General features: G+C 38.2%; 1 protein-coding gene across 3 annotated transcripts in view; it reads left to right on the top strand.

The window, feature by feature from the left end:
* The window catches only part of URI1 (URI1 prefoldin like chaperone), a 124,814-nt gene that overhangs the window by 15,018 nt on the left and 92,722 nt on the right, over positions 1-17,074 (top strand). Inside the window, exon 2 of one of the 3 annotated variants that reach the window (XM_042967951.1) lies at positions 1,963-2,119. In XM_042967951.1, the coding sequence (XP_042823885.1) occupies positions 2,099-2,119 (21 nt within the window). In that variant the 5' untranslated portion in view covers positions 1,963-2,098. Of the gene's footprint in view, positions 1-1,962; positions 2,120-2,263; positions 2,687-17,074 lie in introns of those variants that run through there. The other 2 variants (XM_042967950.1, XM_042967949.1) reach the window with 2 other exon arrangements.

The following is a 17,074-nucleotide window of genomic DNA, read 5'->3' as shown; positions in this document are numbered from 1 at the left end:
GCTTTTATACTTGTGTCACCATCATTCTTCAAGCCAACCCTGAGGCAGGTATAGCTCTAAGACTTGTTGTACAGGAGAATGAAACTCAGCAGGTTAAGGGTCTTGCCTAAGACTTGTCAGCAGGCAAGTGGCAGAGTTGGGACCATAGCTTGGGTCTGTCTGGGTTTTACAGTTCAAGTTCTTCTGCTGTTACTTCTGAGAGCTCTTAGGACTGAGTGAAGGAAGCAGCAAATGTTCATGGAATGTCAACCAAGTCCCTGTTTTCATGGAGCTGGTGTTCTACTGTGAAGAGATGGTAACTAGTATAGAAGCAGATAAAATTGGTAATCCTAAAAAGGGATAAGTGCTATGAAGAAAATTTAAAAAGTGAGGTGCTGGAGGATGCTTGGAGGAGAGGGGAGGGTCTTCTACAGACAGGATATCAGGGAAGCTTTTTTATTTGAATCGAGGCCTGAGTGATGCAAAGGAGTAGACCATGCAACAATCCAGCAGAAGTATTGCAGGCAGCAAGATCAGCCAGTGCCAAGACCCCAAGGCAGGAGAAGAGCGAAACCATTATGGTTGGTATGAGTGGCAAGGGGGCTTGCAAGGCAGTTAGAAAGGTGGGTCAAATATAATACAGAATTCTAGTAGGACATCTGGATTTTATTCTAGTTGCAGTGAGAATTCATGGAGGGCTCAAGCAGGGAGAGTGATATGATCTGGTTATTTTTAAAAGCTCCTTCAGGCTGCTGAGCTGAAAATAGATTGGGGGTATATGAATCAGAATCTTTGGCTGCTAGTGACATAAAATATGATGCAAACTGCCTTAATCCGTCAGAAAATTTACTGGCCTCTTTAACCAGAAGTGCAGAGGTAGTGTAGACTTCAGAGCTGGCTGATTCAGCCCTGAATCCAGTGCTGTGATATAGTCAAGAACTCAAGTTCTGTCTCTTGGCTCTGCTGACCACAGACTCAACTTCACTGTGAGGCTAAGAGGTGTCCGGGTGGTTTTACTAGAGCTGAAATACACAGGGCCATATGCCCTGTACTTCCCCACCAAGGGATGGATAGATTTTTTTTTTTTTTTTTTTTTTATGGAAACACTTCCAAAGAATGAGGGAGAACTTTTTCAGAAGCCTTCAGGAAATCTGTTTGTGAAGTATCACATGCCTTTTCTGGAATCAACTATTTACAGGGAAAATGCATCATGCCTTTAGACTGGAGCTGGGGTGGGTCAGCTTCCCAAAGGCACAGGAACTATGTGGGCTAGGGTAGACCATGTGAAGGAGGGGAGATAGACAAAGGGCAGCTGACAAAGTCCATTACAGGGGCAAGAGTGGAAGCAGGGAGGCCAGAGAAGAAGCTACTGAGGTAGGTGAGGATAGAGAGATGATGGTGGAGATAGAGGAGGTGGTATGAGAAACATTCCGATTCTGCCTCTTTCAGAGGTGTTGACGTTGAATATGCAGTGAGGAAAAGAGGAATTAACATATACCATTTGCCCAAGTTTTCCTTGCGTCTTTCTTTGAAGCAAATGGAAAAAGGGTGTATCTGGACTGGAGAGCTGGCCAAGAGAAAGGGAAGAGAAACTGCAAGAAGGCATACAAAGGTGTAAACGGCAGATACCCCTCAGCCTACTCCCATCTGTACAACGCTAAACAAACAGGATCCATCGCTACTGTTAAGAACTGGAGCAGAGGTGGTGCTTAGGGCATGGCCAGTTCTGGCTAGGAAGCATTAATTGGGTGCCTACTGTGTCCAGAGGCTGTAGGAGAAACAGAGCATAGTTTTGAAATAAGAGAAAAAGTGTGGGCTAAGTTATCCTTGAAAAAATCTCTTAAGTAGTCCAAACATAGCACTATATTAATATAAGCACAGTAATTAATACACACGCAAAACATAATTGCATATTTTAATTCATTAAACAGGCACAGGAAAGAGTTGAACTTGCTAAAATTAAATTATGTTCTTACACAACAGCTTTGGTTCTTGAATTAAGCTTCCACCGCCAGATGCAGCGCTAAACGACTGGAAGACGAAGGGGACACAAGGCTCACCTCCAGGAGCACTCACTCAGCGTGGATCCCGGATAGAATGAAAGCTTCCAGAGGCTACAATGCAGCGCAAACCTCGCGGGGTAAGCCCGCCTCAGCCGCGTCACTCCTGCACCACGTGACCCACTAGGGGGCGGGGCCGGGGGGGGGGCTCCGCGCGCGCTTCCCGGCGTGCCGCGCGGGGCGGAGCGAGGGGCGGAGCCTACGGGGGAGGCGCGGAGGAGGCGCGGCCGCCACAGGACGCCTGTCTCGGCCCGGCCACCGGACAGGCGCCTCCGGCTCTCATCGGCCCGCCTGCTGCTTCGAGCCCGCGGCGGCGGCGGCGGCGGGCGGCATGCGCGTGTGAAATGCGGCCGCGGGCAGCCGGGACGCGAGCAGCGGCCGCCGCGGCAGCGGAGAAGACAGGCGCGGCCTCCTCAGCGAGGGGCACGCAGTGCATGAGGGCGAGCACGCGGGTGCTGGGCAGCCGCCGGCCACGCCGCCTCCATAAACATTTGTTTAGGACTTGTTCGCCCCGCTGAGGTCCCGGCGCCTCCACCATGGAGGCCCCGGCCGACCCCGGGTCCCACGCCTCGGCCTCGGCCTCGTCCTCGGCCGCGGCGCCGCTGCGCGCCCCGGAGGTGGCGCGGCTCCGAGAGGAGCAGGAAAAGGTAACAGGCCGCGCTCCGGGCCCCGCGCTTCCGGCGGTGGTCTCGGGAGGCGCCCGCTCCCCGGCACATCCTCGGCGCCCGGCCCCCCCAGTCTGGGGCTGGGGCCCTCCTCGGGGTCCGCTTCCCCCGCTCGCCCCGGCGGCCCCCTCCTTCCCGCTGTGGGCCGCAGCCCTCTGGTCCCGGGTCCAGCTCGATCCTGACCCGGTACCGGGGAGGAGCACAGCCTCCAGGCTTGGAGAGAGAAAGTGTTGGGAGAAACTTTTGTCACGTGCTTTTGTTGTCTTTTGTCTGGAGCCCTTTGACCTTCAAGGGGAGGGAAGGGATGGGAAAGAGGGAGGTGACTATCCCTTTAAGTTGCGTATCAAAGTGAGTTTTTAGACCTAATACAGACAGCAGTGCGTGGGAATTTTTTGGTTTGGGGTACGCGGTCAATGGAGGGCTCACCTTATTATCTTCTTAAAAATCGTTGCTAAAATATATACACATTGTTGCTCCTTATCAGGTTGCACGCAGTGATGAACAACTTGGTTCAGTGTTGGTCAAAGTGGAACGCAATTTTTTTAAATTTTAACTTTAATCGTATAATAAGTTTTAATCTGCCAGTGTAGGGAAGAAAATTTTGCATTTCCTAGTGGGATTGTATATGAAGAAGTATGCCCGATTTAAGAAATACGGTGTTGTTTAATTTCAGTATTTTTTCCTTTGGATTTTGTAGCATTTCAGGTTGTCAGTGTCTCCAGAAAGTTTGAAATTCTTACTTTGAAAAGCAATATTTACTTAAAATGTCTTATGTCTTCTTGAGAGTATCATGGCTAAAAGGGTTAGGAAGTTGTTTCAAAAGTGTAAACAGTGGGAATCCCTAACTTTTTCTATTGAACATTCCTGTATGAAAGTAACTACTTGCATAGGTATACAAATATACTCAGTTCATCTAGATGAGGGGCTTTTCACAGAACCTAAAAAAAATCCTGGTTTGCTTGGAAACCACCTGTTAGGATGAACTGTGGGGATCTTTCCTACTTTGTTCTGGTTCTAAATTATTTTATACATTGAATTTCCTTTTCTGAGGGCCATTTTCTTCTTTTTTTTGTGTGTGTGTTTTTTTTAACATTTTTATTTATTTTTGAGAGAGAGAGAGAGACAGAGCACGATTGGGGGAGGGGCAGAGAGAGAGGGAGACACAGAATCTGAAGCAGGCTCCAGGCTCTGAGCTGTCAGCACAGAGCCCAACAGGGAGCCCAACACCCAACAAGGCACAGAGCCCAACTCACAGACCGTGAGATCATGACCTGGGCTGAAGTCGGACGCTCAACTGACTGAGCCACCCAGGAGCCCCATAGGGCCATTTTCTTCTAATGTCATGTACAACTGCTGGGTTTTAAACTTGGCTTTTTTTTTTTTTTTAATCCAACAAGTATTGTGTTATTTAAATTATAAGACGTTAATAGATCATAATTTTTCCTTTATGAAGAGAAAAAGAAGAAAAGACAGCCCTTCTTGAAATTAATTTGTTCATTTTTGGCAAAATTATTTCCATTTTTTGTTTTTTTAGGAAATTTGAAACAGACCCTCAGAAGATGGTGTTCCCATTGCCTTTAGTCTGGTCTATAGAGAAATTACTCTTGTCTCTTTCATAGTATAACACATGCATTATGCTCACTTGATATGTTTCCTTCCATTTGTCATTGTAAAGAGAGATCCTTAGTTTTATTCTAATGTTAGTGTGGCTGAAATACAAAGGATACATTTTGGGGTGCTCTGAACAGCTTTCTGGTATAGTATCTAGTTATATTTGAAAACTGTCTTTTCAGTTACAGGCCTGTAGGAATCTAAATAACTATTTTCAGTAGACATTGACTATGTTACCAAATTACTTTTCTGTATTATGTTAATGTTTTGGCAGTTAAAGTAAGCATGTGCATGTGTGTAATGCGTGTGTAAAATTCCCAGTTGATAAAGCCCTTCTGTAAATAGACTACACAGTATTTTACAGGACTTGCTTCAGTGAACAGTAGACCCATAATGCCACAAAATATCCTAGTTAGATAGCTATACTTCAATTATAGTTTAGTATAGGAAAACTGTATATAGTAAATATTCAGTTATTTTGTGAGGGACTTTATTTAGGCTTTAAGACCAACCCAGTTAACTTAGTAAAATAGAAGTGTTTTGACATTCTTGGAATGAAAAAGGGAAGAATGTCATTGTAGCTTTATATTTGTGTGGCACTTAGTACTTTTTTTTTTTTTATCGTTTATTTATTTTTGAGACAGAGAGAGACAGAGCATGAATGGGGGAGGGTCAGAGAGAGGGAGACACAGAATTGAAACAGGCTCCGGGCTCTGAGCTGTCAGCACAGGGGCCCAATGCGGGGCTCGAACTCACGGACTGCGAGATCGTGACCTGAGCCGAAGTCGGCGCTCAACCGGCTGAGCCACCCAGGCGCCCCTTTTTTTTTTTTTTTTTTTTTTTTTTTATATAAATCCAGTTAAATGTGCTTTAGGACTTGGGTTTTTGCAGTGGTTTTCCCAGTGTGACAGAGAATTAACATCTGAAGAAAATGACTTGATTTTTTTTTTTTTTTTTTGGTACCTAGCTAGTAGGCTCTAGATGCAGAGGAGAGAAATTAATTCATTACATACAAGGATACTTTAGGCTTAGGGCCTTATTTTCACTGGGAGCCTTGGTTGAGAAGACTGTTAGGTAATATGGCCTAAATGTTGCTCGTCAGGTTTTTTTTTTTTTAATTAAAAATTTTTTTTTAATGTTAATTTTTGAGAGAGCAAGCGAGCATGAGTGGGGAAGGGGCAGAGAGTGACAGACTCACAGAATCCGAAGCAGGCTCCAGACTGAGCTGTCAGCACAGAGCGCAATGTGGGGCTTTGAACCCATGAACCCTGAGATCATGACCTGAGCAGAAGTTGGTCGTTTTTAACTGATTGAGCCACTCAGCTGCCCCCAAGTTATTTTTAAATTCAGCTGAGAAGTGTAACTCTCTCTCTGTTTTCCCCTCATTTATACTTTGGAACACTGAGTAACAACGACAAAATTAGTGACTAAGGAAAAAAAACAAAGGTGGGGGATGCGTAAATGAGCCCCAGTAAATGACAACATCTGTAATAAATGGACAGGATCAAATATTTGAACATTGTTTTCATTTATAGCATCAATGCTGAAACACTTTCAAAAACATTTAAAAATTAAAAAAAAATCTTTTTATTTATTTTTGGGAGAGAGAAACAGAATGCAAGCAGGGCTCGGGGGTGGGGGGGTGCAAAGAGAGGGAGACACAGAATCCAAAGCATGATCCAGGCTCCGAACTGTTGGCACAGAGCCTGATGAAGGGTTGGAACCCACAAACTGAGATCATGACCTGAGCTGAAGTTGGACGCTTAGCTGACTGAGCCGGCCAGGCCCCCCAAAAACATTTTTTTAAAGTTAAAACCTGTTAAAACTTTGATTTAGCCAAAAAAGATGCATACAGAAAGGTCCCCTGCAGCTTTGTTTATAATAATGAAAAAACTAAAAATCCAACATTAGGGGATTGATTAAATAAATCATGATACGTATGATGAGCTTTTATGCAGGCATTAAAGATTATAGAGCAGTATGAATAGTGTGGTTATAGTTATGTTTATATGTAAGTATTCACAGTTTATATAGGGAAACACCATTAAATGTTTTAAAAACAATTTCATTTCTTATTTTAGCTAAAAGTGAATGAAATTGGTTGAGATTTTAGCGCTTTGAATAAAGGCTGTTGATAAAACTTACTTTAATTGCAATGAAAACTAGGATGTTGTATCTTTAACTGCTGAATACTTTTCTGGGCCTGAAAAGTAACTCTTGGCTTGTTTGAACACCGGTTCATATGGTTATTTCTTGGTTATTTCAGAGTTGACAGATATAATTTATTCAACATCTATTCCCAGTTGATTTCCTTTTTTCATTTTTCCTTGGAGGTTTTAGTCTTAATTCTCTGTCAAAAGATTACAGGGACAAGAAAGAACTTCGCTCATCTTTTTTTTTCTTCTTCTTTTTCTTTTCTTTCTTTCTTTTTTTTTTTTTTTTTTTTTCACCAATGTTAGTAAAATATTTGGTGGAAAAATGTGAGCTACTTAGGAGCTTCTCTAGACTGATCTATGCCATAAAAGTTCTGATTCAGGACTGTAGTGTGCTGTTTTTGTAGGGAACTTTCCTCATACTCAGATCTTCTTAAATCTGGTTCTGTCTTAGAATTGCATTATGTTGAAATTTTGGTTTCTTTGCTAAGGTGATATTTCCACAATATCTGCATTTTATATTTCCAGATCTTATTATCTTTTATTAGCATAATTCCTGAGATTTTATTGTAATGTGAAAAAAGTGGTATATAGTATTATTTTCATAGGTTTATTTGCTGGATAATAGTAACTTTGGAAAATTGATGAGAATAATATTTATTATTTTGCTATAATTACTGCTGAGTGGCTCATATAATTGTCAATTGGAGTTTGGAATAATTTATTCTTTCCTGATATAAAACCTGGGTTATTAAATGCATTAACACTAAATATCTCAAATTCTTCATAAAGTGGAACAACTAATTTAACTTAATGGAGGGTTTTCATATTTCTTATGATAAACAACTGCATATAGTTTAAGAAACTGTCAGTCATGTACCTCATACAACAGCTGTTCTCTCCACGCCCAGAATCCAAGCATATATTTTTTCAACAAATACTGAGCACTTCTACATGCCAGGCATATATCCTCCACATGGGAGACAAGTACCTACTATATGCCATCTTCTGCTGAGGACACAGTAAGAAACAAAAATAATGTCCTTGCTTTCATGGAGATTACATTCTAGGCATGGAAGAGGCCCATTTAAAATGTCAGATGGTTTGTGATAGGTAAGGCTAGATAGAAGAAGAAAGTTTTGGTAAAGGAGGGTATTTTGGAGAGGAGTTTCTAGTCAGGGACAGTCAGCTCAGAATGAGTCCAGGTGAGTTGTAAGGATTTTGGTTTTTATTTTTGTGAGATGAGAAGCCATTGGAATGCATTTTGAGAATCGTACTGATCTTAAATTATAAGCATCTGTTTCTCATGTGTGAAGAAAGGGTGCGATAATGGGATTGTGGGGTTGTATTATATATAATATAAAATAAATTCTTTGTGTGCTAGGCGTTGTGAAAGATGTTACAAATTTGATATTAGAATCTTCATGGACTCTCTTAATTTTTCAGGTCAACGATTTCGGTTGTTTGTACAGTTTTTGCCCTGAACTTTCTAGTGGGGTATTGGTCTTCAGTTCTACTTATAATACTTGTTTTCTAAAGTGGTGATACCAATTTACATTCCTTGTCAGCAGCAGGTGAAAGTTCCAGCTGTTGCACATCCTCATCACCACTTGGTACTGTTTGTCTTTTTCATATTTGCTAGCCATTCATATTTGCTAACCGTTGATCACTTTTTCAAATATTTTTTGGCTACATGCTTTTCTGTTTATTTTTGGGAAAATACCTGCTATCTCTTGTCCATTTTCAGTTGGGATGTGTGCCATATTTTAATTGATTCATAGCGGTTCTTTATGTACTTTTGATATGAGTGCTTTTTAGGAAAGTTTTGTAAATTTCTTCTCTAGTCTGTGCTTGACTAATACTTTATACTGGTGTCCTTTGATGAAGAGAAGAAATTCTCAACTTTATTTATTTATTTTAATACAATTTATTGTCAAATTGGCTCACATACAGTGTGTACAGCGTGCTCTTGGTTTGGGGGTAGATTCCCGTGGTTCATCGCTTACATACAACACCCAGTGCTAGAAATTCTCAATGTTAAAAAAATGTTTATTTATTTATTTTTTGAGAGAGAGCGCTTGCACGCTCCAGCAGGGGAGGGGCAGAGACAGGGTGAGAGAATCCCAAGTAGGCTCTGTGCTGTCAGCATAGAGCCCCAAGTGGGGCTCGATCTCACGAACCATGAGATCATGACCTGAGCTGAAATCAAAGTCAGATGCTTAACCAACTGAGCCACCCAGGTGCCCCAGAAATTCTCGGTTTTAACAATCCTTTATTTTTATTATTTTTTTTTTCAAAGCTCTTTATTTATTTTGAGAGAGTTTGTGGGGGAGAGGCAGAGGGAGTGGAGGAGAGAATCCCAAGCGGGCTCCACATTGCCAGTGCATAGCCCTATTGTGACCTCAGCCAAAAGACAACTTTGGTTTTAGTCTTTTGATAGTTATTAATAAACATTATGAAACAGTATTTCAGGAAGGGAAACTTTTTTTTTCATTATATTAGACCTGTCCAGATTGGAGTACAAGACAAGAATAGTTCCAAAACACTGGTGGGGAAAGGGCAGAGAATGTGCAGAGTCTATGTTTGACCATAACTGATTGGTTTTGTCTTCTCGTCTAATGTTTTTAGTATGGATTTAAAAATCTTTTAGCTTGTATCATTCTTTCCTTCATATCCAGATTGGTGAATTAGTCTGCCCGATGGCAGTTTTTTCTTTTTTAAGCTACGACTGTTTATTTTGAAAAATTGTAAAAACAACAGGAAGGTTGAGAGAATAGAGTCATTAGTAATATTTTGTACCATTTGATTTTTCTTTCTGTGCCTTTTTTTTTTCTTGTTAAACCATTTGAAAATAAATTGCAGACATCATCACGCCCCTAGTACTTAAGCACATATTCTTTCAGAACAGGGTCATTTTCCTACATAAATATAGTATCTTATTTTCACACCCAAGAAATGAACGTTGACATACAATGTTATTTAACATACTCACATTTCCTTAGTTTTTCTAAAAATGTTTTTTATAACTCTTTTTCCATCCAAGATTCAATCAAAGATTGCATTTGGCTGTTTTTATCTCTTTAGTTTCCTTCTACAGCAATCTCCTTGCTTTTGTCTTTATGAAATTGGTGTTTTTGAAGAGTTGATGACAGTTTTCTCATAGAATGGCCCACAATTTGGAGATGTGCAATGAATATAATCATGAAAACACAACATTAAGCATTTTTGGTTGGATACTACATAGATGATAACTTCTCACTGCATCACAGCGGGAGACAACGTGATGTTACTTTATCCCATTGTAGGTGTTGCTGATTACTTAAGGTGGCATCTACTAGATCTTTCTACTATAAAACTACCTGTTCCCTGTGTAAGAAATAAGTGCTTTAATGGTAGTAATGCTTGAAGACTAAATATCCTGTTCCCTCACAGCCCTTTACCATGGATGATCCTTGCCTGAATCAGTTACTATATTCATGTTAGCAGATTGGTGATTTTCTAACTATATAGCTGGCATTTTTCTGTAAAGAAGAGAGCCCTTCCCCCCTTTTAGCATTACTATAAACTTTTGTGTGTTTTTTTTAAATGTTTGTGATAATTTGTCATTATTCCTTCTGATGCTTAAATTGTCCCAGTTTGTCCAGTGGAAGCCCCTTTCAGCCAGTTCCTGCATCCCTTTGGCATGTTCCATAATTCCTTGGTCATTCATTACCCTGCTTTTGGGCACAAGGTATTCCAGGCTTACCTTGTAGTTTTCTTGCCTTAGTCCTGAAATTGACTATTTCTTCAAAGAACCTTATTTCTTTTTAATGGGAAATGCTTAGAAACCAATCAAGATCAGGGCCCCAGTAGTACTCATCATACTGGGATATTATTTCATCAAGGCTTTTCAGTGGACAGTGCTAAGGAAATACATTAACCTTTAGTATGCCAGGAAAAATAGTCATCATCTTTTGCATGTCCCAGGTCCAACAGATCCTTTTAACTTTTTATTTCTTGAAGTAATTTTCACAAATGATATATAGAAGTAAGAGTAAGGGATAGTGAATAACAATTTTACTACATTTTTTTTAATTTTAGCTAAAGAGAGAGAGAATGCGAGAGAAGGGCAGAGGGAGAGAGAGAGAGAGAGAGAGAGAGAGAGAGAATCTTAAGCAAGCTTCATGCTCAGCTCAGTGTGGAGCCCAACGAGGGGCTCGATCTCATGAACCACGAAATCATGACCTGAGTCGAAATCCAGAATCAGACACTCAACCAGCTGAGCTGCCTAGGTGTCAAATATTACTAGATAGTTTAATAAGAGTTTAAACATTGTGGTTCTTTTTGTATTAAATAAGTTTTGGTATACAGAGATCATAAGAGATTTAAGAATAGTGCCACATGTCCTTTTAGAAAGGTAGGATAGTCCAGGTTCTTGCTGCCTGCTATATTACGTGATGAAATTCTTGTTGAATGACAAGAACTGGATGGGAATGCTCTATTTTCTTTGTGTTCTTGGAAGTGTATCATTGTTCATTCATTGATCCTCCCCCCTCTTATTCAAGTCAGTCATCCTTTATTCATCATCCTCTATATTTAAATATGTATAATTCTCTTTCCAGTTTGCATGGTCTGTTCTAGGACTTACAGAGACACAAAAATGAGCCATTACATAATCCTTGCTTTCAAATTTTATTTCCAGTGCTGTCAATGCCTTCCCCTGCCCCCCTGTCCCCCTACCCTCCTGGTCCCCCTACCCAAGTCTCTGACCTCAAGAAGCTTTAAAAACTTGGAGTGAAAAAATTTACTGACCTTTTATTCTGGCAGTCTTACTTATTGTGATGAAATATATATATAATAAAATTTTCCATTTTAACCATTTTAAATGTACATTTCCATGGCATTAATTACAATTACTGTTAATGCAACCATCACCACTATTTGCAAAACTTTGTCAACACCCCAAACAGAAAATCTGTAACTATTAAGCAATAACTCATTCTCCCCCTCTCTTGAGCCCCTAGTTACCTCTAAGCTACTTCCTGCCTATATGAATTTACCAATTCTAGTATTTCATAGAAGTGGAATCATACGTCCTTTGTCCTTTGGTGTCCTTTGGTGACTGGCTTATTTCATGTAGCATGTTTTCACAGTTCATCCATGTTATGGTGTGTATTACAACCTCATTTCTGTTTAAGACTGAATAATATTCCATTGTACATATATACACAACATTTTGTTTATTTGTTCTGTTGATGAAATATGGATTGTTTCTACTGTTTTGCTGTTGTGAGTAACGTTGCTGTGAACATTGGTGTACAAGTATCTGAGTTCTTGTTTTCAGTTCTTTATGGTGTATACCTAGGAGTGGAATTGCTGAGTCATATGGTAATTCTGTGTTTAACTTTTTGAGGAACTGCCAAACTGTTTTTCATAGCATTTGCAAAATTTTACATCAGCAATGCATGAGGTTCCCTATTTTTCCACATCCTTGCCAACACTTATTTTCCATTGTTTTTGATGATAGCTATCCTAATAGGTGTTGAGATATCTCATTGTGGTTTTGATTTGCATTTCTCTAATAACTAAGGATGCTGAGCATCTTTCCACGTGTTTATTAACCATTTGTATGTCTTCTTTGGAAGAATGTCTATTCAAGCCCTTTGCCCCTTTTCACGTTGCATTATCTTTTTGTTGTGTTGTAGTTCTTTATTCTAGGTATTAAATCCTTATGAGCTATATCATTTGCAAATATTTTCTCCCATTCTATAGGTTGTCATTTCAATTTCTTGATAATGTTCTTCGTATGACAGTTTTTAATTTTGATAAAGTCCAGTTTATCTTTTTTTTCTTTTGTTGCTCATGCTTTTAGTGTCATATTTAAGAACACATTGCCAAATCCAAGGCCATGAAGATTTATAGCTGCTTGCTTCTAAGAGTTCTGTGGTTTTAGCTCTTATATTTATATCTTTGACCCATTTTGATTTAATTTTGTATGTTGCCCATTGACTGTTGAGTTTGAGAAAATTTAGGATGTTGTTATCTGAAGGTTCATAATCTAAGATTTAATTTATATTATAATTTTCACTATCATTTGTGTACAGTTGTGCAAATAGGGTGGCCACTAACCACATGTAGATGTTAAAGTTTAAAATTCAAATTAATTAAAGTTAAATGAAATTTAAAAATTAAGTTTGTTAGGTGGATTGGCCACATTTCAGGCGCTCAGTAGCCACACATGGTTGCATTGGACAGTGCTGATTTTGAAGCTTTCCATCATCAAAGAAAATTCTACTGGACTGTGCTAGTCAAGAGAGCTACTATTTTTAAAATTTGTATTCTAATTTGTTTAATAATTGTGAAATGTCTTCCTGTGTCATCTTCTTCTCCTTGCCATTATTGGCAGAAAATGAAAATTTCTGAATTGTCAACTATTTTCAAAACCAAAAAACAGACTACAAAGGTAGTATCTCTAGTCTTTTATACCTTTTTAAAAAGATGATGCAGTACTTTGGACAATACAATAGGCAAAGTGAAGGATGGTTTTTCACTGTTGATTGCAGTATCCTTCTAGGTGATTTCATCATTTTTTTCATTTTTTATTATATAGTTCTTTTTCTTAAAGCATAGTTAGGAATTATAATCATGAAGTACAATTACTAGGGTGATGAAATAACAAGATGTAGGGAAAATACAATCAGTAGGATCCCATAATGTATCTTAGACTTATAAAAAGGTTTGCTGTACTCGTATAATAATTATAATAGATAAAATGAGTTGCATTCTTTTTGTTTTACTAAGCGTATTTTCTCTATTTTTTGCAAAACCTCTAAAGTCATGGAATGTCAATCTTTGCAAATAATTAGAATTACTTAAAAAAAAAGAATTGTTCAGTGGATCCTGATGCTTTCCATTCAGATCCATTACCACAGGGTTCTTCAACTTTCTGCAAAATCTATATTTGAATCTCCCTTCTTCCGCAGTAAAAACCTTGGTCCTCAACAACGTCTGCATTTATTCATTTGCTCTGTTCTACAATATACACAAAACAGTTTTTAGAACTGCTGCATTAATACCACTGCCAACAGCAAACCTATGAAGTGAAGTTCAGGATTTCTTTGCAGTTCCATTTGTTCTTATAGAATTAACCACGTTGGCATGTAGAGTTAGGATACTGATCTCAAAGGTGCTTGAATTACTACTGCTTTTGCTGTGCAGTTATCTCTTGGATTTGATGTACAGTTTCTATCTGTATTGAATTTTAGTGTTTGCTTTTTTATCAGTTTGATTTAATTTTGTTTTATGAATACATAAAACATCTACGTGGTTTAAAATCACCACTGTATCGAAAGGTGTACTGAAGTAATTAATTCTGTTCTTCTACCTATCCCAATTGATAACCATTTTCAATAATTTTTAGTTTATCCTCCCTGTGTTTCTTCTTTGAAAGTAAATTTTAAAATATACTCTTATCTCCCTTCCCATCTTTCTACATACAATATAGCATGTTATATTTTACCCCTTGTTTTTCTCATTAAATTTATACCTAGGAATTACTCGCGTTCATAGAGATCTTCCTCATCATATTTTATGGTTCATTGTGTGGGCATAATATCCGGTATTCAGCTGGTATCTTTTTGATGGACATTTGGTGGTTTTCAGTCTCTTGATAATGCAAAAATGTTTCAGTGAATCACTCTACATATGTTGTTTCTCATTTGTGAAATGATTTCGTATGAATTCCTAGAGGTGTAATTGGGTCAGAGGATAAATTGGTTTAGCTTTATAAACTATACTTCTATGCTAATCAGTTTAACTTAAAATATGAAGTAAATAGAGGTAAGAGGACTAGCAGAATAAGATGTTCAAAAGCTAGAGAACAGTGTGCTTAGTTTCTGGTGATCTCCACTGCCATTTTCAAGGTAATGGTTTCTTACCTGGAGGCAGTAATTCCTCGCTGGTCTTGGTGACTCCACTCTTGCTCCACTTCTACTTGTTTTTGAGAGCTGTCTTTTTTTTTTTTTTTTAAACAATGTAAATAGAATTTTGTCATTTTATCATTGTAAGTCCGATTGTACTTAGAGTAAAATCCAGGGTCAATAAAATGTGATTTGAGACCTTTGTATTGTCTGATGTTTTTAGGTTCATTTCTAGCTACTCCTCACATACTTACTGTACTTTAAGATGATGACCTGAGTTTTGGGGGGCAGAATACCCTAAATATGTTTTTAAAATAATACTGTGTTTCTTTTAAAGAAATCCTAATACAATATAGCAAAAAACAAACAAACAAAAATCCTGTTTAATCTATGGATTTGACCATTGTTCCTAAGCCTTTGATTTCTTTATTTTATGAATCGAGTAATATTAAAGTAATTGCAAATTGATGCTTTTTTCTAGGAACAAAAATACAAGACTGAGTTTTGTGCCAGACACTGTACTAGAAACTGGGATACATAGGGTATTTTTTCTGCCCTCGAGGGACTTATAAATCTGTAGGGAAATGTGTTAAAACATAATACAATGTAATAATTTTCTCTAATTCTTTGCTCTTCATTTGCTTCTCAAGCTACTAGAAGCTAGCCTCTATCTTTTCATTGAAATTACTCTAGCTAAAGTTACTGTATTTCACTTGCCAAACTCAGTGAACCCTTTCTGAGTTCTGGCCATACTTGACCTCTGTGCTTTACTGGAAACTTTAATTGCTCCCTGGTAAACTATTGAAACTGTGTACCCTAGGAACTTTTGTGATTTTGCTTTTTTTGGGTCTTCATTACTACTTTGTCTCTAGTTTCTTCATCTGATCCTTAAACATCCTGTACTTTTCATTTTTGGCTGTCCTCTCTTTTTACTCCACCTGTCCTCTCTCATATAGTTCTGTATGCCTTCTCTTGTCCAGACCTGTTGCCTTTTGGGCAGCTTCCCTTGAATGGCCCACAAACTGCTCAATCTTATTTGCTAAAATTGAATCGATCTCCTTTGTCCCTAATCTACATGTACATCTTCATCCTCGTTCTCAGAAACCCTATTTAAACCAGAGCCTTTTTAGCCTGCCCCGATCCATCTCTTTAATACTATGAATTTACTAAGATCTTGTCAATTCTTTGTGTGTGATAACTTGTATCTTAAGGGTCCATTAGCATATCTTAATTAGGCTCTTATTTGAAAAGTAATGTCACATTTTCCAGTTAAAGGTTACTATTTTTGCTATTTTCAGTCTTTTTTTTAGCCTTCTGATGTTACCTAATGCTTTTATTTTTGAAGTTCTAATCTGTGAGCAAAATATTTCTCTTTCTCGTTATCTCTCATGCCTTTAGTTTTGAAGTTCTAGTCTGTAAACATAACTATTTCTCTTTTAAACTCTATTAGCTTTATTTTACTTTCCTTTTAGTTATTACCTTAGAGATTATAATATGTAACATTTACTAACTGTAGTCTACTTTAAATTAGTAGGAAATTGTTCATTCATCTTCTGAAATTTTGTCACTTATGAAATTATTCAAATAATTTTTTGATAGGTTAATTTCATTAACCCTCTCTCATTTGTGCTATTATCACATTTACCTCTACATATGTTTTTATGCTCTAAAATGTTAGGATTATGGTTTTAAACATTGTTTTTCATTTTTATTTAACTCTAAGCTGGTAAGTTCTCCCGCACCCCTGACACTTTTAAGATGCCATCACATTATCTTTTGATTTTCTTCCTTCATTTCTGTTAGTCTTCTGTCAGTCTTAATTGTTTTCTTCTCTGAAGAATTTGTGTATATTTTTCCCCTTATCTACTTCAGGATTTTTCTCCTCATCTTTTTTCTGTCCTTTGCTCTGTATGCCAATTTGGATACCTTCTATTGAGCTGTATTCCTGTTCACTAATTCTCTGTTGTTATGTATCTAGTCTGCTAGTAAACCCATCTACCAAATGCCTAGTGACAGTTATTCTGTTTTTTATTTACGTAACTTGTGTTTTCACATTATGTGGATTCTAGGCATCTAGAATTGATGTCTCCAACCTTCACTCTATTTTCATGAGTATGTTTATCATAAAGTGTCTTAATAACTGCAATATGTAAATCAAATGAGAGTCTGTTACCATTGTTTATTTTTGCTCTTGGTTTCTTATCAGCTGCTCCTGTTTTCGTAGGCTGCCTTGTAATTTTTGATTGGATGACAGACATTGTAGAAAAGTTGTAGGGACTGTAGATGATGTTATCTTTTCAAACATTATTAGTAAGTTTTCTTTTAGCAGCCAGTTGAAATTCTTTTGGTCTGTTTGAATTTTGCTCTTATTCCTAGCATGTAACACTTATTTCTAAGGCATAGCTCTAATTCCATACAGAGTATGTCTCCTTCATAAGTTATGTGATCATATATATGTAATTCTGTTTCTCTTCTATTTCATTTCATTGGGTCATTTGCCTATACTGGCATGAATACCACATTTTCTGGCTAGGTCTTGATACCTAGTGGTAAATTCCTCTAGCTTTGTCTTCAAAATTGCCTATACTGTTCTTGAACCACAGCTTTATTTTTTTTTCAAGTTTATTTATTTTGAGAGAGAAAGAGAGAGAGAGAGAGAGCATGTGTGGGGGATGGACAGAGAGAGACAGAGAGGGAGAGAGATGGAG

Source organism: Panthera tigris, chromosome E2 (assembly GCF_018350195.1).
Source record: "Panthera tigris isolate Pti1 chromosome E2, P.tigris_Pti1_mat1.1, whole genome shotgun sequence".
Lineage (NCBI taxonomy): Eukaryota > Metazoa > Chordata > Mammalia > Carnivora > Felidae > Panthera > Panthera tigris.
Note: the sequence above shows the minus strand (reverse complement) of the source record. Positions and strands in the feature narration are given on the sequence as shown.